The sequence below is a fragment of the Xenia sp. Carnegie-2017 genome, unplaced genomic scaffold, assembly GCF_021976095.1.
Source record: "Xenia sp. Carnegie-2017 unplaced genomic scaffold, XeniaSp_v1 HiC_scaffold_26, whole genome shotgun sequence".
NCBI classification, from domain to species: domain Eukaryota; kingdom Metazoa; phylum Cnidaria; class Anthozoa; order Malacalcyonacea; family Xeniidae; genus Xenia; species Xenia sp. Carnegie-2017.
In genome coordinates this window covers 823,846-846,610 of record NW_025813489.1, presented here as the reverse complement: position 1 = coordinate 846,610, position 22,765 = coordinate 823,846, and the positions used below count along the sequence as shown (strand labels likewise).

The 22,765-nt window shown below is 37.5% G+C and overlaps 2 protein-coding genes and 1 pseudogene across 2 annotated transcripts; all 3 read right to left on the bottom strand.

Moving 5' to 3' along the window:
• Positions 1–8,918: 8,918 nt before the first annotated feature.
• Positions 8,919–9,802, bottom strand: LOC124453934. The gene is made up of 2 exons (XM_047004759.1): positions 9,585–9,802; positions 8,919–9,462 (listed from the first exon to the last, which is right to left on the bottom strand). The coding sequence occupies exons 1-2, from the start codon at positions 9,590–9,592 to the stop codon at positions 8,919–8,921; spliced, it is 552 nt and encodes a 183-aa protein (XP_046860715.1). The 5' UTR covers positions 9,593–9,802.
• Positions 9,803–14,995: 5,193 nt separating this feature from the next.
• Positions 14,996–19,219, bottom strand: LOC124453933 (annotated as a pseudogene).
• A 1,912-nt stretch (positions 19,220–21,131) lies between these two features.
• Positions 21,132–22,446, bottom strand: LOC124453889. Its single transcript, XM_047004722.1, has 3 exons — positions 22,353–22,446; positions 21,709–22,074; positions 21,132–21,392 (listed from the first exon to the last, which is right to left on the bottom strand). The coding sequence occupies exons 1-3, from the start codon at positions 22,387–22,389 to the stop codon at positions 21,193–21,195; spliced, it is 603 nt and encodes a 200-aa protein (XP_046860678.1). The 5' UTR covers positions 22,390–22,446; the 3' UTR covers positions 21,132–21,192.
• Positions 22,447–22,765: the final 319 nt, after the last annotated feature.

Sequence of the window (22,765 nt, the reverse complement as noted above, 5' to 3'; positions counted from 1 at the left end):
AAGGTGCAGTTATTACACAGCGGATAATGTACTTGAAACTTGAGTAGTTTTACGTAATTATAAAGTTAAGTGCGTAAGTTTAAGTAGCGCGTTTGAGTAAGTGTAGGATTGGCTATTTCCTCTATTGCTAATACACGAATCTAGATGAGTGATGTACGCACGTTATGTACGTCACTACACCTATACTTCTATATTGTTACCTATTCTTCTATATTGTTACCTATTCTTCTATATTGTTACCTATATTTCTATATTGTTACCTATATTTCTATATTGTTACCTATATTACCTATCCCTTCTATATTGTTATATTTCTATATTGTTCTATATTCTTCTATATTACTACCTATTGTTACCTATACTTCTATATTGTTACCTATATTTCTATATACCTTCTATATTGTTACCTTCTATATTGTTACCTACTTCTATATTGTTACCTATACTTCTATATTGTTACCCTATACTTCTATATTGTTACCTATACTTCTATTGTTACCTATATACTTCTATATTGTTACCTATACTTCTATATTGTTACCTATATTTCTATATTGTTACCTATACTTCTATATTGATATTACCTATACTTCTATATTGTTACCTATATTTCTATATTTATATACCTATACTTCTATATTGTTACCTATACTTCTATATTGTTACCTATACTTCTATATTGTTACCTATTCTTCTATATTGTTATTCTTCTATATTTATTCTTTCTATATTGTTACCTATATTTCTATTCCTATATTCTTTATATTGTTACCTATTCTTCTATATTTTACCTATTTCTATATTGTTACCTATTCTTCTATATTGTTTATTCTTCTATTATTTCTATATGTTACCTATTCTTCTATAATGTTACCTATACTTCTATATTGTTACCTATATTTCTATATTGTTACCTATATTTCTATATTGTTACCTATTCTTCTATATTGTTACCTATCCTTCTATATTGTTACCTATACTTCTATATTGTTACCTATACTTCTATATTGTTACCTATCCTTCTATATTGTTACCAATATTTCTATATTGTTACCTATATACCTCTATATTGTTACCTATACTTCTATATTGTTACCTATACTTCTATATTGTTACCTATATACTTCTATATTGTTACCTATACTTCTATATTGTTACCTATACTTCTACATTGTTACCTATACTTCTATATTGTTACCTATACTTCTATATTGTTACCTATATTTCTATATTGTCATGCAAGTTTCGTTTGAGGTTTAGGTATATGTGCATCTATTAAACCACACTGTTGAAAACGGCCCTTCAAGACAGCAGCTATAGAGTGCAAACTTCAAATATAATTTTTATATCAACTAGCTACAATAACTTACCTATAGCATAAACTTTACCATCAGCACCACACACACCAAATCCATTTCGGCTTGAGAGCATGGGTTCAGATTGCACCCAAACGTCATTGTATGGATCGTACCTTTCAACTGTATCAAACCGTGACGAGTCATCGCTACCACCGCAAATATACAGATAAGGTCCTACTGAACCCATACTTGCTCCCCAGCGACAGATACTCATGGAGCCTACAGTAAGGACAAATACGATTAAAACGTCATAAAAAGGGAACTTTTTGCCTTACAGAAGTTAGGGATTTGGCCTTTGAGGCAGTGCAATTGTTGTGTAAAACGCATTCCCAACTACAGCTTACAACTCCACGTACATTCACAGCCGTTCACATCGTTATTTATGCGTACATATGCACTACACCATGAATAGCGCAATAAACCAACTAGTATACGTAGTAAAACTTGTTAAAAACAACTAATATTTCAAGCAAATTTACTGTGAAAGCTAGAAAAAAAGTATGATTACAGGTTGCCACGAAATTCACGAATGCTTACAAATTGGTGTCCATTTTCCTTCTTTAGGATCAAATTTTTCACTTCTCTTTTACTCATTCCTCCAACAGAATGCAAGACTTGATGATCTGACGTTGGTCGACGTTGTTTTGAAACAGGCGTCTTGTTCATTACGTTGCGTAGGCCAGTCAATAGATAACCTTAACGGGTAAATGTATAATACACGGATGGAGTAAGGTATGCATGTGTAAATGTAGATACACAGGAGGAGTAAGGTGTGCGTAGGTCGATCAAAGCTGACCGTGCTATCATGAGCTCGAGTGAAGCTTCTTATATCGTTTTTTAAAGCATGAGCTGTTTTTCCAATGGCCTGAGATTTGTATATTTCATTTCAAACTGAATTGAACTGCTTTTTACGAATGACATGGAAAAGTCTCAAGAGAGCCCATGAGAAAACTATTGTTATGAAATTCATATCCATCAATGAATTGTTATTTTGTAAAAGCACTACTGTAAATTCTTTACATTATGATAGATGATAAAGAATTATTTGAAGTGAATTTGCTACGTATGACTTTCATCGAAATATATGCAGTTACTGCATGATTTTGTCTTATGGACAAGTCGATCATTTGCCAATAACACTGGAAGAGATTTATTAACATTTCCTGTTACCAGCTATTTCCATGACTTTTATTTTATGTCGATAGGAAAAATTGGCACATTCCGAGATGGAGGAATTACTAACCAGGAATAAACAACTGGAGGTAAAAAGATATGTCCGATCACAAAGACTACGTAATCGTCCGCCAGAGGGACCGCAGTGACGTGCACATCACACGCTGCATGCGTGGAGCCGACTGTTGGTCTGATCACCGCCTGCTACGGAGCAAGATGAACATCCAGCTCGCCAGAAAGAACAAATCAGCAAGAGAGAAGCCACTGAGGAAGTTGAATGTAGCTCGCATTCCACCCAACAAAGAAGAGCTGCAAGAGAAGCTAGAGGTAGCCCTGGGAAACATTAACATCACGGGCGAGGTATAGAGGAAGACTGGAGCATTTTCAAAGAAACCGTCTACAACTCTGCAGCGAGTGTCCTTGGATACGTTGAGCGAAAACATCGAGACTGGTTTGACGAGAATGACGCTGAGATCAACAGGCTTATTGACAGGCTCCATAAGGCTCACAGCGACCTTATAGGTGACAAAGATTGCGAGAAGAAGAAGCAAGACTACCAGCAAGTGAGGCAGCATGTGCAACACAAGCTGCGGGAAAAGAAGAACGCCCGGTGGGAAAAGAAAGCCGAAGAAATCCAAGTGGCAGCTGATGCTCACGACTCAAAAAAGCTCTACGATGGGTTTCGCGCGGTGTACAGTCCAAAATCGTCAGGCTCTACCCCCATCAGCTCTGTAGACCGAGCGAAACTGCTAACAGACAAAGCTGACATACTTTCACGCTGGGCTGAACACTTTAACAAGCTGCTGAATAAAGAGTCACAGATGAACGAAGAAGCCATTGAGTCCCTCCCCCAGCTGCCAATCAAAGTGGAAAATTGCCGACCCACCCACCAGAGACGAGGTTGCGAAAGCCCTCAAGCAGACAGTGTCTGGAAAGGCTCCTGGGGCTGATGGCATTCCAGCTGACGTCTACAAGAACGGTGGCCAGGCACTCCTGGACAAACTGACATCCCTGTTCCAGGAAGTTTGGAAAGTCGTCAAGGTCCCCCTGGACTTCAAAGATGCTGCCGTTGTGCACATCTATAAGAGGAAAGGCGATAATACCTTATGTGACAACCATCGAGGCATATCCCTCCTCTTCATCGCAGGCAAGGTTTTGGCCCGAGTAGTCTTAAACAGGCTAATCACAAATGTTGCCGAGGCCATCGTCCCTGAATCTCAGTGTGGTTTCCCGACAGGCAGGGGAACTCCTGACATGGTTTTTGCTATTCGCCAGTTACAGGAAAAGTGCCGTGAGCAAAACAAGGAACTCCACATGGTCTTCGTAGACCTAAGGCATTCGATACCGTTAATCGGGAAGGCCTTTGGAAGAAACTGAGAAAATTCGGGTGTCCAAAGAAGCTAGTCTCTTGTAGCCTCCTTTCACGATGGTATGCAGGCAAGAGTCCAGAAAAGTGGGGAGACATCGGACCCGTTTCCTGTGAAGAACGGTGTGAAGCAAGGTTGTGTCCTTGCCCCCTCTCTTCTCCATCCTGCTCGCAGCGATGCTGCTCGACGCCTTCCGTGACTTCGACAATTCAGTTCCGCACTGATGGAAAGCTCTTCAACCTCAGAAGACTTCAGGCCAAGACCAAAGTCTACGAGGCACTCCTGCGTGAATTCTCTTCGCAGACGACTGTGCACTAGCCGTCCACTCCCATGAAGACATCCAGTGCATAACAGACCGCTTCGCAACTGCATGTGATCACTTTGGGCTGACCATCAGCCTGCGCAAGACTGAGACCCTGGTCCAGCTTCCACCATCCCAGACTCGTGACACCTCACCACCACCTCCTGTCATCATTAACCACACCAACATCAAGACTGTTGACAAGTTCTGCTACCTTGGCAGCACCATAAGCAACATTGGTTCCCTGGACGCATAGGTAACGCTGCGTATTGCAAAGCCCAGTGCTGCTTTCGGCAGACTAAAGAGAAGACTCTGGCAGGAACACGGCATCAAGATCGTCACCAAAATTGCTGTGTACAGGGCTGTGGTCCTGAGTGTTCTGCTGTACTGCTGTGAAACCTGGACCACTTATTGCAGGCACATACAAAGCTGGAGCAGTTCCACCAGCGTTGCCTGAGAAAAATCCTCCGCATCAAGTGGCAGGACAAAGTGTCCAACCTTGAAGTCCTTGAAAGGTGTGGACTCTCCAACATTGAGAGCTTGATCATCAAAGCTCAACTTCGATGGACAGGCCATGTCGTAAGGATGGATGACAGCAGAAACCCAAAGATGCTGCTGTATGGTCAACTACAAGACTGGATTCGTGTACAAGGAAGACCGCTGAAGAGATACAAAGACACCCTTAAAGCCAACATCAAGAGCTGCAACATAGACCCAAACACATTGGAGGAGTTCGCGGGAGACAGACTGCAGTGGAGGCATCTATGCTCCCAGGGCGTTCAGAACTTCGAAGCCGGTAGAGCAGTCGCCATCAAGGAGAAGAGGGCCCGAAGGAAGCAATGCTCTGCCCCTCTTGTCTCCTACCCCTGCAGCGTTTGCGGACGTTCGTGTGCATCACAAATTGGCCTCCATTCACACATGAGGTCCCACTCTCGCAGATAGACCTGCATGCCTACTCATCTGTCGCCCCGACAGGAGAGTCCATAGTACTTCGCAACTTTAGTTCACAACTTCAGTACTCAAGTACACAACTTGTGAACTTGTGAATATTCCATATTTGGAAAGGTAATTGGCAACATTATAAAGTAACTTGGCAACCGCCTTTGAAAAGTTAACTGAAATCGACAATAAAAGTCGAAGTTAATTATAAAATTGAGATTTTTATTTTACTTTTCACATCGTTTTCCATCATCCGAGCTGTGCTTTCGTCTTAATTTAGAAAAAAAATTGCCATGAAATTTGAAAGCAATTTTCAATGTTTCATTTTTTGTTTCCAGCAAGAAGCCATGTAAGTACTTTGACACTGGTAAAGGAAGTTGCCCTTTTGGATCAAGCTGTTTCTATAAGCACGGTTTGTAACTGTACGTCATTGTTTTTGAGCCGACTGATGGCTGGTTCATGTCAATACGGTTTAATCTTAATGTGTTTCACATCTTCCTTTAGCCAATCCTGATAGTTCTATAGCTAAAGTGAACTTACGCCGTTACAACAACAGTAAAGGAGAAAGTTTGATTGGGAACTCGTCGAGGTAAAGTTATTATTTCAAATAATACACAGTTGCATCATGGGATAAGATGGTATCATGTATTTGTTGACGAATTTCACGTAATGCATATTTTTGTTCCTTGTTTTCAGTCTTTGGGAATTCATCGAAGCAAGAGATGGTGTAAGTTTGGAGGAATTACTTGAGAGTCTGTTTGAATAGAAACAATCAAATCAACGTCTTTCAAGCGTTTTTGCATGCGATGCAAAATTATTCGGCACTATGATCGACACCAAGGAAATTTAATCATCAATTGTATATTCTTCTTCGAGAACATTTGCGTGTCATGTGAAGAACGTTACACCGTTAGTTCGAAGAAAGGTGTTGATGTAATAGCTGTCCTTCGCCTTTCGCTGTACACGTGTGACTCATTTCCGGTGAAGAAATGTGCGACAACCTGGCCACGACTAAATATTACATCGACAAATATGACGTAACTTGACAGAAATGTGTGGCTTAGGGTCATATGATACCCTATACGACGCATTTCTTATCAAGGATAGTCTACTTCAGAGAAATAAGATTGACACAGATAACAGTGAAAGTTTAACACTTCGGGTGCTCTCTTCAATTGTCTTAAAACGCTTAGTGGATTATGTTGTATTAGCTGCGTGACTTGCAGGGGCCGGTTGCACAAAGCCTGGATATCGTTATCCACTGGATAGCAAATTTTTCTGAACGATCTTTATAAGAGAAAATGTACGATTTGAACTGAACGAAATTTTTCTGAACGATCTTTATAAGAGAAAAATGTACGATTTGAACAGTGCAATCGCTGAAATAAAATATTGTTTCGAAGATTACAAAATTTCTTGGTCGTGAGAAAAAATAAACACCTTTTTTAAGAGTTTGAAAATTTTAGCTATCCAATGGATAACGCTATCCTCAGGAATTTAATCATGAATTTGTGGTTAAAATCGTTAAAATGTTTAACTTAACCGAAATTAGTTATTAAAGATTTATTCTCCTCATGTCATACTGTTGCATAATGAATTATAGAGTTGTACCTTCATTGAAAGGATAGATTAGTAGATGTTTATATTTTTAAAACGTTCTTGTCTTCTTCTAAAATGAAATTCTCACGTGACGATACAAAGAATATTGAGACCTTGTCGGTTTGATAGATGAAATCTAGTGTTCAATATCGGAATAACACAAGTGCACGTGTTCAATGATTCCAGAATGAATGTTGACGACAGGGAAATCCAGATTTCTTTTGTACACGGAAATGGTTTTATGTTTGGCATATATGCAAAGCGATGTTGGCGATGTAGAACTTATACTGCACCGAAAGGGATGAAATATTTTACGGTGGAAATAGCTGTCGGATTATATTGGTTTATAGGGACCTTACGATGCGACAACGGCAACTGCGACGGCAACCTCAATCTACTCTGAAGGGACTGGATCGACTAGTTGCCGTTGCCGTTCTCGTTGTAGCTATGTTGTCCTTACGATAAGGCGACGTTCGTAAAAGCGCGGGAAATCTTTATGTTGATAAAAGTTTTCGCTAAACAGCTAGCTTCCATATTTATATATTTTCCATGATGCCGTGCATCAGAGACGCTCTGTTACTTTCTCATGGAGATGGTTTTCTTGGTGTAGATGACTGCATGTTGCTATACGAAATATATAAACCAAAAAACCCGAATATGTGTTACAGAAAGAACGACAAGTTTTCCATTTACAAGTTTTCTGACGATGAGTGCAAAAACAATTTTCGATTTTATCGCAACGATATGTACCACCTACGCGACGTAATGCAGCTACCTCTAGAGGTAACTTGTTATAATGGTGTTCAAGTCGACGGCATTGAGGCGCTTTGTATATTTTTGATGAGGTTTGCTTATCCTTGCCGCTTTGCAGATCTGGTGCCAACATTTGGAAGACCCATTCCACAGCTATGCATGATAACAAACGAAGTTATCAACTTCACATATGAGCGATGGGGACATTTGTTCTTCTTTAAATCAACCCTGGCTTTCTCCTCCAATTTACAAATATTTGCTGATGCAGTACACAGCCAAGGTGCTCCATTGGCAAACTGCTGGGGGTTCATAGATGGTACAGTCAGACCTGTGACTAGACCAGGAAAAAATCAACGTGTACTTTACAACGGTCATAAACGAGTACACGCCATAAAGTTTCAGTCTATAGCAGCCCCTAATGGACTAATTGCTAATTTGTATGGCCCAGTCGAAGGAAAACGACATGACAGTGCCATGCTGGCAATGTCTGGTATCTTGAATCAAATGCAGCAATACTCAATGAATCCTGAAGGAGATATACTTTGTGTGTATGGGGATCCAGCTTACCCTCTTAGACCACATCTTCAAGCTCCATACAAAGGGCTGGGCTAACAGCAGACCAACTTGCATGGAACAAATCTATGAGCTCTGTCAGGGCGGCAGTAGAGTGGGTGTTTGGTGATGTTGTTAACTATTTTAAATTTGTAGACTTTAAGAAAAATCTTGAAGTTCACTTGAGTGCAGTGGGAAAATGTATGTTTGTTCTGCCTTAATTCATAATGCACGCACTTGCCTATATCAGTCAACAACCTCCACTTATTTTCAGCTTGATCCACCTGCTTTAGATGAATATTTTTGACAATGAATGAAAAGAGGTATTATAAATGCTGTATTGTGCTGCAATGTTTACATAAACGTTTGACATGTTTTAACAGAGTACAGAATGAATAGACCAAAACAATAACTAAAACAACAATATTTAATACAAACAATACAAATAACAATGTAAGTTAGACCAAAAAATTAGTCCTAATCCTTCATTATTCTTATTTATGTTTATGTTTAGAAATATTAAATGTCTTATAAACACTTTCTTTCAACAGAACAATGATATGCAAACAAAAAATCAAATAAAACACAATGATTGTTACGGTTTTTAGTTGAATTTTGTTGCAAACTTTTCAAATATAGCTACAAAAGAAGCACTTTGCTGCTGCTGCTGTAACATCATACCTTAAGTCACTTCAAATAGCTGTTTCATCTGTTGTTGTTGCATCATTTGGGAATTAGTTAACTGCATAACTTGTTGCTCATTCTGCTCATTTTGGCGTTCAGCTTCAAGCCTTCTAATGCGTAGTTCTTCCTGCATAAGTTCGTAATGTCGTTCACTTTCCGTTCTTCTCAGCTCGACTTCATCAGCTTTCATTTTTATATCAATTTCGCCTTTTTCTCGCAGGTATCGCATGACATCCGATCCACTGGTCCTTTTCTTTTAGCAGATGGCTCGTTATTTTCTTCCTCGCCATTCCTCTTTTTCGTTTCTTTGAACGTTTCCATTGAGCAGCGACGCATTTCTACAGCCTTTTCAACTTCTGCCTGAGCTCTCTGTTTTTTCTTGAACGTGAGTTGTTCATTTAAATGATCAGCTTCCTCAAACTGAGCTATGATGTCCTCCATAGCCTCGTCAAGTTCACTCTCTTCGGGTGAAATACCACTGGCTCTTTCTTCTTCTGATTGTTTTCTTTTGTAGTTCTTTTCGAGCAGTTGATATCGATCGCGAACAGATCTCTGAGATACATGGAATTTTGGCATTTCCAAAGCATTGAGCGATTTAGCAATGTTTTCCCAAATTTGGCCTCTTTCAGTTGATCCTCTTATGTGAATCCATGGTCTAAATAGCAAGATTTGTCGTGATAAAGCTATATCATGGCTTGAGGACCATTTCATAGATGCACGTGAAGCAACAGTAGTGCTACAAAGAGATATTCAGAAAAATATGTAAGCATTTTAAGCCATAAGTAGCCATTTAAGCATAAAGTCTGAGTCAACCATAACCTCATTTACATATATTAAGCCAAAGATAACAAAACTCACCTCGCCATTTGACAATCGAATGATTTTTGCAAGATTTTTGATTTTTTTTCTCTGCCGTTCTGAAGCGACGCCAAAGTTGTTGTTTTCACGTCGGTTCCGTCTTTTCAAAACGTGTAAACAACGTACAGATGGTGCGTGCGCATGCTCAGTTAAAAAAAGGGATCAAACTCCGGTGCCGTCGCAGTTGCCGTTGTCGCATCGTAAGGTCCCTTATGGCAATGTACGACGCGACTAGCAAGTATATGCTGGTGTTTCTATTGTAGACTCATAAGTTTGCACAAACAATTGGAAGAGATGGGAAATATTGCCTCCGTGGAGAGCCGTTAACGTCAAGAAATAGAAGGTTAGAATTTGTTTGATGTACGTCAGACGAAACTATTGTAGTAATCGCTCTTCACAATTTAGGGTTTTTTAGTGCTTTTTTTGCAATAGCTTTGTCGATTGTTTTGCATTTGTTTGACTTGAACTGTGCAATTAATTATTCAAAACATTGGATTACAATAGGGTGACATATGGTAGTTGTTAAAAGGTGTTTAATTTTGTACACCATGACTCGAGGAAGTTTCCTCTCAAACTCACGTACTGTGTTGGCCTTGTGTTAAAATACATGGCGAGTCTGAAACATCTCGATTTTTCGTGACAGTGAACGCGTTCAATGTCATAACGACTTCCTATAACCGGCGGTCAATAAATGCTGAATCATTTTAGCATAAATTATACGTCCTCTTTGTTCTGGAAAAGTTGAAATTTGAAAATAGCATTCTTGCCTTGATGTCATTTCTATTTTAGTTTATTGTGAATCACGACAGGTCCAGATTCAGTCACCCATGCATTCAATGATTTATCTTAAAAGGAAGAAAAAGCCGCCAAGTCGACAACTTTGTCGGCTTACATGTTGCAATATTTTTTTTCATTGTACTTGAAAGCACTATATTAGGAGTCTGGCTTAGTTTTCTGCTTGCTCCATAGAATGCGGGTTTTTTTTTGTCCCACAGGCTCTTGAAATTCCTCGGAATTTCAATACTGGAAATTGTGTGAAGTTTTGAAGGTTTCGCTTGTTGATAAAAATACTGTAGAGAAAACAGCAGGTTTCCTTTGGAAATAACAACTCGTATAGTCTCGTGACAAGAAAGTTTAAAGTTTTCGCATTATCACTTTAAAGTGGTTATATCACGAATTTTAGCCCCCCTTTTTTATGAGCTTAATTGAAAATTTGGATTATTTGAAGAACTATGACATGTCGCTGGACTTAAAAAGATTAATATAAGTTGCTTAATTTTGCCTCCAAAGTCGGGTACTATTTGCGAATTTTTTACGACGCCATATTGATACTTGTGACGTAGATAGTTGAACACGTCTGTTTCCGTCAATATAATATTATATTATAGAAGGTGATTTTGTTGTCGTTTTTCTTGTCTTAAAAACAAATAATGACAGTATTTTCAATAAAATATTAAAAAACAAGTTGTCCGGAAAGTATGACTTAAAATCAGTGGTCAGATAATTCGAATTCGATGTCTGAATGCGTATCTGATTCGAGCTCGGAATCCGTGGGTTATCCGTCGAGCATTTAAACGACTTCGCATATGACGATGAACCGCTCGCAGGAGATGGTGATGAAGTGCATACTCCAGATGATCCCGATGGAATTCTCCCTGCGACATTAGAACAACGAAGTGATGGCGTAATTCCACTCGGTGAATGGTAAGTTGTTCTTTTCTCCTGTTTGTAATAAACATAAAATTACTTTATAAACCACAATGCTCCCACGTTTCAGGTGTAATTGTCAATGCTGTCATACCGATTTGTTAGAAGGCGCATTAGAGTACAGATGCTGTAAGGAAATAGGGCCAGCTTTGCAGAAAATGACATTCGATGGCAGCATTGAGAAAATATCATGCATAACACAGCATGCCAAATTTGGGCCTTTAGTTCATGAGGCTGTCCTTGAAACCATCGGGCCACTATTGAGAGATAGGAATGGACGTGCTTATCGCCGCCAAGCATCACAATCATTAAATATGTAAGATTGTAAATTGTATGAGAAACAATGTTATAATCAACATTGTTTCATCAACAATAATTAGTCCAACCTTTTTATTTACTTCAGGTACTTGAGAGCTGTGGCATACAGATGGTTGATGCGATGGTTTTGTGGGTCTATGGGATGGGAGAATACTCGGCCTTTACCTGCTTGTGTTTACCACTTTATTCGGAAAGCATATCCAAGTGGTAACACAAAAGGTTACATACCATCAGAGGGGCAATGATGGAAAGGTCTTTTAACTTGTGCACTGTAGAGACTGTTGGCCTTCTTTGCTGAGTTTAGAACGGTCAGGAAATATGCCTAGATGAAAACCAAATAGGAGATACATGGATGCACTATATGGTAAAGAAAATCTTTTCTTCAATGTCAGTCTGGGAAAAAAGACAAAATAAAAATTATATGGAATTAAATCATAGCATAAATGTAAAAATGGAAAATAGCAAGCCACATGAACTTATCTTATAAGGTCTTCACACTTGAAAGCACTGCATCCGCAAAAGGCATGTTGAGCATTAAACTACAATAAAAAAAATTATTCATGAAAATTAATTAGTCGCACAATCGAGTGAGATAGTCATCTTCAATCTGAGAGGTATACATATCATTCAATGTTATATTAATACTGTAATCATCAGGAAAGGTGTGTATATCAGTGCCCAGATAGGGAGGCTAGAGGGTACTATCACTTGCCTAATGTGAACACTCCGGCTGGTGGTGGGAACGAGGTGCCTTACTTCTCCATTCCAGACAGGCTCCAAGCAATGTCTGACCACTGCCCTACCGTCTACCAACTTCAATATTTTCTTTTTCAGTGGAGCATTGACCTCGAGGATGTCCTTTCATTGGAGCTTTGCATTTAGTACATTTGCGAGTACTTTTATTCCCAGCGCTATTTAATATTTGATCCGCATCATCTGTTGGGTCTTGTAACTGCTGTCTTTGCTGTTCCACTAAGGAAAAAATGCAGATCATTACATCCTAAAATAATTGTAAACAATACCATTATCCCATACTTACAGCACGGATAAAGTGCATGACTGACATGCTTGTTCCTCGCAACATATTTTTTATTGCTTCAGCCTTGGATCGTTTGTTGGGAAACTGGCTGCACAAAGGTTCGGGTGCTTTTCTTCTATATCTATCCGTTATAGTTGAAAGTTCTTGTTTATTAGACATGAAAAGAACATTCTTTACTTGTTCATTTTGCAACTTCTGGGCCTTTTTCTTCAAAGATGCTTTTGTCTTTTTATACCAGCTTAAAGTCTTTTGTAAAGATGTAAGTTTTTTCTTAAGACGATGGCACGATTTATATGGAGACTTGGATTCACAAATATCTTCACCAACGGCATGTAGTTCTTCTTTAAATAGCGAATCGTTTGCTGCCCCAGTGCATACTTCAACATGCTCAGCTCCATCACTAGTAGATGGTAATTCCTCATCGAGAGAGCATGTTTCCTTCAGCGATGGCTTATGGAGGGTATGTCGAATAATCTACAAAACTTATATCGAATTTATATGACAAAAGAAAAATTATCATAAACAAGCGTAAACTTACTTGTCTGCGCTTTTGATCGGTTATTTCGTCCTGTAATGGTTCAGGAATCCCAGCCACGTCAATGGTTGGAATAGCATCTTTCTTCAACCTTCTTTTGAGCTTGACTTGCACGCTCAAATTAAGGTCAAAACAAGAATCTTCAAAATGTGCAGAACACAGACACGAGATCGAGGAAGCCTCAAAACCCGGTCTATGTTTACGCACAAAATTTACCCATTTTCTATGTCTTTGCGGCTCTGTTTCTTTTTTAGGAAACAGATGCATCGACATTCCTTCTGTTTTTGAATCATTGGCGCAACCAATTTGATTAGGTCTGCCAGCAACACAGCGTTTTCCTCCGCGTTTCTTATTAAGATTACAAGTAGAATATGTCATGTTGATATATGTGTTCAACTTTCTACGTCACAACTCATAAGCATACCGATCAAAAAGCTCGCAAAAAAAAATGCTGAAAATCGTGACTTTGAACGTCCGTAAAATCACTTTCACCAATCCAATTTCAATTTCAATTGTAGATTTAAAATCACTGAAACAAGGTCTTTCAATTAAAATACCAAACACAACTAAATACACAACTAAAATATACAATTTTTATACACAACTAAAATTGTTGAAGATCAAACATAGCTACGTAATGTTACAGTTTTACTTGTACGCGTAAATGAATATCGAGGATGGCAGCTGAAAACAACGCAATTGGACATTTTAGTCTTCCTGCATTTAGGCATTTGGTTACATTTTGGCAGTGGCGTCGCAAGGATTTTGCGAGCAGGGGGGGGAGGGCGCACAAAATTTGTACCACGTCTGTCGATAGCGAAATCGCCCTAAAATAGCTTCTGCACTGGGAAATTTTGAAATATTTATCACAACATGAATAGTTTCAATTTTTTAACTTCCCATTTTAACCTTGGCGGATTTGTACATTTGTCGTGTTATTACGTTACGTAGATTGATTATTGATTTTAATGAAATGTTTTCATATTATAATACTCCCAGAATTTCAGTATTTTCAAAAACCTTACTCTAAGTCATTGCTATATTTGTATTTTTGTGTGTAAAAGTTTGACAACATCTGAAAGTATTTTCTGAATGTAACAGTTATTCCTTTCAACCAATAAGAAAGAAGGAAGTTCATGTGTTATTGAAGGCAGTGATGTTGCTCTTATAATATTAAACCCTCTGATGAATGGTTCATCGATTCCGCTGCAACAAAACATATGACACACAACAAGGATTTTTTAGTGGACTATGTTGAATATCAAGCACCAACCAAAATATATTTAGGAGACAACATAGTGACACATGCTCTTGGTGAAAGTCTGGTAAAGTTATTATACAATGTTGAGTTGCACAAAGTGTTGTTTGTGCCAAAGCCGGCAAAAATCTTCTCTCCGTACCAGCAATGATTGCCATGGAAACCAAAGTCCAATTTGATGGAAATGATTGTATTGTATCAAAGAATAATAAAGATTATGTTATTGGCGTGATAACAGATGGTATGTTACATACCGTGAAGGATCTTGAATATCCTCAATCTTCAATTGATACATCTCCTGAAATATGGCATCAAAGGTTAGGCCATCTCAATGATGATTACATAAAGAAAATGATGAAAAAATATGGTGAAAGGAATAGATAATGGAAGAAACGAGAAAGCTGCAAACAATTGTGAAGGATGAATCCACGGAAAGATGCACAGGAATCCTTCCGAATGGCAGAGAGATGTTGGGTGCTGCATCATCATCTATTTCGAATCGCTCGACGAATCCGCTGTTGAAGAGTTCGCGCCATGTAAGACTAGACTCGAATTTATCGCACGTGAGTATCACAATAAACGAAACAATTTTCCAAAGTTGAACGCAAAAATACCACTACTTTTTTTTCTTCACCAACTAAAATGTTCCTGGCAGCAAGATCTCGATGAATACACTATAAAATTATTGCTGGTGTAAGGATAAATCATCACACTAATGCTTGTGCCTATGCAGTGATATAGTTCAATCTAAAGCTACCTTTCTTCCTGACAAGTATTCCATTCCACGAGCAATTTGATAACTAAAGGAGGTGAAATCCCTCAAACACAACTTTTCTACTCCTTCTATCTGCATGGTGTCTCCGTTTCGGTCAGGTCTTCTTTCACGAAGATATTGTCGTAAGCTACCGAATGCTGCGAATTCAAGGACTATCAATGGCGGTCCTGTAAATCAACGAGTTAGATGGCTTATTGCTAGATGACGATGTACTGCTTTGAAGTTACCATGAACGTTTTATATACATTCAAGCACTCGTTAACTTTAGGTACTCCATAATTTTTATAAGATTTTTAAAAGTTTGCTCGGCTGCTATAACTTTACTTATGATAGATTCGTGTCGTCAGAGCAAATGATGGCTTCTTCTTATATCGTATGATCTCACTTTCTTTAGAAAGTTAAATTCAGACCAATTCAACAAATTATGTTGCAAAATTGTACCAACTCACCGTTTTGAGTGCAACATCCAATCAAGTGTATGATATTTTTATGAAGACCAATAAACTTCATCACTTCCGCTTCAGAGATGAGATCCATCAACTCTCTCTCGGTAGCCTCATATAATGGATAGAAATTATAATTACATCCATCAATTATGAAAGTATAACTACGTCGCAATAACTGTATATTCTCTGAATCTTCCCATCATGTCCTAACATTTGCCATGATATTTAAGCAATGGAGAGGAATGTTGAAATGTTGAAAACAAAAGATTACCACGAAATTGGACTTTACCAATGGTTGTACGAAATTTAGGTGTAGTGTGAAAAAGTAGTTTATTAGCAAGAAAGGTGTTATTTGTTGTTGTTAGATATGTTGGAAAGGACTATCTATAAAAAGTCCGAAATGCAACAGAGCAACGGTTAGAAAGAGCTGCCCTCTCACCAGAATAGCTTGTTGTTTTCTTGGTCGAGCTACAAGCTACACCAAGTCGTTTGTATAGCTGATAAAGTCTTTAAAGTCAAACCTTTAAAAGTCTTCACGGCTACGATAGTCTTTCCTGAGTTCTGTTTCACCACATCAAACGCCTCCGCTTTTAGCACTTTACCAAAAGCACCTTCGCCTATCGCGTGCAGAAGATTCTAATTTTCTCGATCAATTTCCCACTCTGGATCTAGATGTATCATCATTTCACTGATCTAATGCAACTGAAATACGAGACGTGTTATGGCATCCTAGAGTCATAATGATTGTGCCCAACTGTCATATAGCAATCTCAATAGTTTGAGGAGCTGGTATTCATTTAAGTACTTGTTTTGCCATGCTAAGTTCTAATTGTTTCTTCTGGATTAAAACATGCATTAATTTTTACTTCATTGTTGGCCAAGGTTTCTTAGATCTTAAATATATAGAAACACAAAACAGCTCAGCAATATAAATAGCTTGTGCACCAACTTTCATTGATGCTTTCAACATGCCTAATTTTGCAGTGAGACTAAAAGTGGAATACCAAGCTTGTAAGTTGTGATCCTGCTCCATAAATTTTAGAGCATCATTTCATTTCTATTGAGATCTATTTTTTTAACAGTAAATGACAACATAGGAGTCAACATAACTGGACTTAAGACGTGGGGTGAATTCACCAGTGATTTTTATGGAAATTTTCTGTATGAATGCAGCATATGCACTGTGTAAAGAATAGATTTCAAAAGAAATGGATACTGATAAGGTTTGGAAATTTACATTGCAAGAGTAAAACTTGCAAGCTTGTTATGCTATGCTACCTCTGCTAACATTTGATTTGATGGTTATCAGTGCCATCCTGGACATTAATGAGGGGGGGGTTGCTGATTTATTCATACATTCACTTGTGTCCAAGTGGTTTCTTTGAAAGCAATTCATTTATAGCAGGGGTCTCCAAACGTTACAGCCATAGGGCCAAATGAACTTTCATCCAGCATGTTGAGGGCCGACGAACCGTATATCGCTGGTCAAAGAGCGAATATTTTAGTAAAACGAAGTACTTTCTGCATAAAGTTTATTTTGTTTAATAATATTATTATTTTTTCCTAAGTGTCTCTGCGGGCCGGATTGAGAGGCCAGACGAGCCGCATCTGCCCCGCGGGCCGTAGTTTGGAGACCCCTGATTTATAGAATTAAGCATTTTACTGTAAAAAAAACGTTCAGGCACAACTGAACTTATGAATAGTACACATTACAACCAATTTGCATTGTTGAGACAACTCTGATGATTGCAATTTTGGGAAATATGCATCTGTGAGTCATTGTATTTGAAAATTAATCAGCATGTTAATTTCAGTAAAGAACAAAGTAAAACAGTATATGGTAGTTTCCTCGATGTTTGAACAATTTCATGCACAATTGACTTTTTCATCTAAGGTGTGTATAAAAAAGGGGATTTGCAATTTGCAGTAGCATCACTATATAAGTATGTATTATTGTATTGACTTTCAGGCTTTTGAGAATCAGCTACTGCTGAATCATACAAATTCTAAGTGTCAGCTGATTATAAAAATAAGCAGTTTTTTTATACACCCTATATATACCCATTGCTTTCATTCAAATATGCATGAATCTAATTTTTTAGGTAAAGAACTGATATTTAAGAATTATGTTAAAACTAAAGGAAATTGAAATGATGACCTGTTGTTGTAGTTAAGAAATTAAAAGCAATTACTTTGTTCAACAACTCAACAAGAAAACATATAAATTAGTTAGTACAATGCAGGGAATACTTTTTAATAGGTAAGACTCAACGACACACATATAATTAATGTTCTTGTGCTATTCTGCCCCCTCATCGTTATCATCAAGCAAACTTTTATCATATATCAAACGTCTATGAAGCGTACACTGTGTATTAAAACTGTGTTTTGAATTGTTGCTTTTATTGTGTTTAAATTGTGTTTGTAATTGTATGCGTGTTGCTGAAACTGGAGATTAAAAATACACAGTTTTCTTGCACTTAAAGGTTACGTAAATATGTGATTAGTTTCATGTTTGTAGATGTAGATCGTCCAGGTCAGTAGGGTTATGAGAAGGACTGTTTTGTTGTTGTTGACTGACGTTTCGACAACCTTAGAGATAGTCATCTTCAGTCCTTCTAAGGTTGACTCTGAAGATGATGACTGCTAAGTTTGTCGAAACGTAAGTCAACAACAACAAAAACAGTCCTCAAACCATTTACTTTATTACGATGATTAGTTTCCGTGGTTAAGGAATCACACAACTTGTTACTGCTTGTCTTGTATCTTCACGTTTGTAGTATTACTTTTTGTATTATTCGTGTAGAAATGCAATTGTTGCTTTCTATGAAATACATCCAATTGCCTGAAAGGTTTGTACAGTAATTTTCTGGAAAAAATAATTTTTACTTAATTGGTGGTGCACTTCTATGTTATAGAGGACTAGACTTTTTTAGACAAATTCTCGAAAGAAAATATGTAGTAATTGCTCTACTGCGGTGGGCAATTCATGTAAGCGATGTTCCAACTGTGGACAGCTCATTCCAAAAAGGCCCTCTTCCGTCTCAATACCACAATATTCGACCACGACAAGACAGAAAATGCTGCTGATGAAAAGGGTTAGATTTGGGTTCTTTAATGTATCTTAGGGTATTGGAGCAGATGCTAAAATATCAATGTATAATTTGATTAGTTTCGGAATTGGACTTTTTTGTAGGCTCAAACTCTTCATCAGAACCACGGTTATCACGTGCTGTTAATGTATCACCCATCAACCACTGGAGGTCCAACCGTCTGGGATTATGCTATAACTCCTGGCTTGGCGACAGGTTTTATTAGCAGCAGTGGTGTTATTGGAAAATCAGCCAGAAACATTTTTCAAACCGGGATGAAGAAGTTATGGCAAGATAGAAATGAAGATAGTTAATCTACAGATCTTTCGTCTACAAGTACTATCCCCCTCTACCTCCCTTCCGTGTCGTTTTCTGTTTCCCTTCTATTTCAGCATCTTCATCTGTAACACTTTGTAGCTCTGTTACAACCTCTCTTCCAGTTAGTAGCGCTGTTTCAACATTCATTCCTATACGCAAAGATCTTCATTTTGATACGATTTCCGCGACTTTCGAATCTTCCTTCCTCTCTGCTGCTACAAATACCAATACAAATGTCGTCACTGATTCTTTTAGCACTAATCCCACTCTGGCCTCTTCCAGTGGATGTACCTCGATCGGCAATTTTTCTTCTGTTTCAACCTCTTCTTCCTCTTCTTCAAGCTCCTTCGTCGCTACAACATCTGTTTCTACCATATCTAAAACGACTGCTTCATCTGTCCCTACAGCAACTTTTAACACAGGTCAGGAATAGTGTACATAGGTGTTAGCATTAGAATGGTTGATTTTTTAGGTTCTTAGAAGTTTTTAGGTTGTCGCAAAACAAGTTCGATATTTTGTTGATTAATTTTGTCATCAACATGGAACACATTTCACAACAATAAGCATGTCCAAACATGACTACTTTCAGCTTTAAAATGTTAAAACTTGATTTGGTTCTTTGGCAGCTACGTACATGCCGATGATGCGTAGCAATATTTCTTCTGTTATAAATAGTGATCAACGAAGCAAATGGCTATGTCTTGAATTTAAATTGTTTCATGTACACTTGGGAACTGTTGTAGCATTGGCCAACGAGAATGGTGTAGTGTGTGGTTTTGGATGTGTCTCAGGAATGTTGAAGGTGCATAATCGGCCGTGACTCCCGGCGACCTATCTGTCTTTTTTACTAGTGTGGTACCGGGGAAAACAGTTGCTCCACCATTTCCTGGTCCATTCGACGAAGATGTCGTAAGACCTGGTGAGTCTTACATTTGGCCAGTTGACAGAATGTTTGTTGCTGGAACAGATGATTTTACTCACAATATATAACTACGTAAATCTTCCGCATTTTTTTTCTTTATGGATTCTATTGTTTTCGTAAAGAAACTTCCTTGAATATGTATATTATAGTAAATTTTCTATTTTTCTGCCTGATCTTCAAGTGGAAATATTTTTGTTTGATATCATTGTATTATAAAAAGAACAGATTTTATATTATGCGCGTCATATCACGTAAGAAGTCCAAATAAAAAATTTCTGAGTCGTGAAATAAGACATTTATAACTAAAATATAGACATTTATACTTGCAAGTGTATGTGCATACATTTTACTTACAAAAAGAGCAACATGCAAAAATTTTCTATTTATAAAAAGTGCACATAAAAATAATGATAGCACAGCTTTCAGCAACAAAATACTACGAATTATATGCATCTTCTTCTTCAACATCTTCATGAAAGTCATCTTCATGAACGTCATCTTCATCGCTACAGTCTGATTCATTGTCACAATCATATTCGTTGACTATGGACTGTTCTAAGTCGTGAAAGTATTGAAAACCTTTTTTCAACTGCACTCTGGCAAATGCAATTCCGCAGTTTGTGATGGCGAGATGACCATGCAGAGTCTTCATTGTGTCTTTTCGCACACAATAGCGATGTATATATTCATCTAGAAGAAAGCTCTATAAAACAAACGTAATCATGTCAATAAGTATGTTCGTATTTTAAAAGATTGGTGTCATTTTCACTACTTATCTGACCTCTGTTCCAAAGAAAGAATAGTCATCAGATTCATCAAAATTATTTGTAAATACTAAAAAAATAATTGCAAAATATGTTAAACGCATGTACATTACATTCCACAGTATATAAATACGCAACCTTTAAGCTTGTTTTAACATAATACGAACATTTATCTGTATACCTATCGTATCTTTAATCTTCTCTTTTCTTTCACAAAGGAGAGGCAAAACGTTTTCCAAATAATAAATCACATAATTTTTCATCTCCATGTTCAGAAGTGCTTTTTCCTCTTCCAATCTTTTAACTAACATGTACTTATCGACAATTTGTGCCTTGAAACGCACAAGTATATCTAAATATTGTGAAGTAAAATAGTTGAAACTAAAAGCGAGCATGGACGTCACAATATACATAGAACTATATTTGCTTTTCTTTTACACACCATGTGAAGTCGTACTATCTATGTCACACTGGTTAAACGACCAAACAAAATCTCCAGACATGACTTCTTCCGCACTTGTCGTAGGAAGACCACACAGACTTGAGAGGCAATTTAACTCTTCTACGGTGGATGTTATTTCGGACTTCTCTTTAGCGCATTTTTTTCTCATGGAAGATCTTCGTTTGCTAGAATCTACAGTACGTACATGTATAATATAGGTAACAGCGACAAATCGCAATTTTACCGTAATTTGGCAAAATGCTTTGAAATAATTCGGCACAAAATAAGTGTAGGTGGCCCATAAATATAAGTCTACATATTTCTACGAGAATGGTGTAGATGGTATTTACCCGTTTACTTTTAGATAAAGCACAATTTATCTCGAATAAAACTGTTCCATATTTTGCATTTTGTGTCGCCTACATCTAAAATCTAACTCACTTAGATTTTGCAACGAACTTTAAAATAATGCTTACAGTTACTCATAAAAAATCCCAACAAAACTCACCAGCAAGAGAAGTTATTTCTTTTGTGCGTCTAGTGACTGAAAAATACAATATTTCTAATCTCTTCTGCAGCTTTGCTACAGTGATTTTTGCCAGCTGCGACTTTCCTTGCTCAAGAAGCTGCTCCTCTGTCACATGTCCATCTAAAAGCTGTCTTTTCAATTCCAGCAATCTTGTTGCATTTCGTTCAAGTTGTTTCACTTTGTTTTGAGCGTCATGAACGAAACGCCTATCACCCAAGAATGTCTGCGTTTGATCATCATTGGCTCTTACAAATTTTTCCAAATGTTGAGCATTTTCAACAGTTTGATGCAAAAGGAAGAACTCTTCGGCGGCACCTTTCAACGAAGAAACTCCAATTTGTTGTTCTAGAATCTAGACAGACAACAAAAAGTATTAATCTATCTACGTAATTACTAAGCACTCCATACAATACTGTATAGCTATATATTTTCCGGGGGTAAAATGAATTGTTAAAAATAGCAATTGCCAAACATAAAAATTTGAGCCAGGCCAAGAATTATTTCATATAGTTTCGTTTTAAATGATGTTTGAACAAAAATCAACCATAAGTACAGAACTGTTCAATACTAAACCATGTTTCTAAAAATATTTGAAAGTAAACAATGTTATAACAGAGGTATACCTCTCGCAAATTGTTGAACTTCTTCTTTCCACTGCATTATCGAGTCGTCCAAGTCTGAATCCTGGACATTACGTTCGCTTCTTAACTTTACAAAATCGTCCCTTGCAGATGAAAGTTACCTTTCTGTCTTCGAAACACAAGTACACATAATGAAAAACAGTGAAAAATGATCATATTAGCGCAGTAAACGTATTGGGTTCAAACAAGACCTATAAACAACTATGAACTGTAAATTCATTTCATATTATACACGTACGTAGCACACATTAGAATCATGGACTCACACTAGTATAATTTTGAAAATTATCTGAAGACATATACAAAGTGTAACCTTTTCATTCGAATAACAAGTGATTTTGCCAAATTTAAAATTTTTCGCTTGTTCCAACTCAGAAGATGTTCAGTAGTGCATT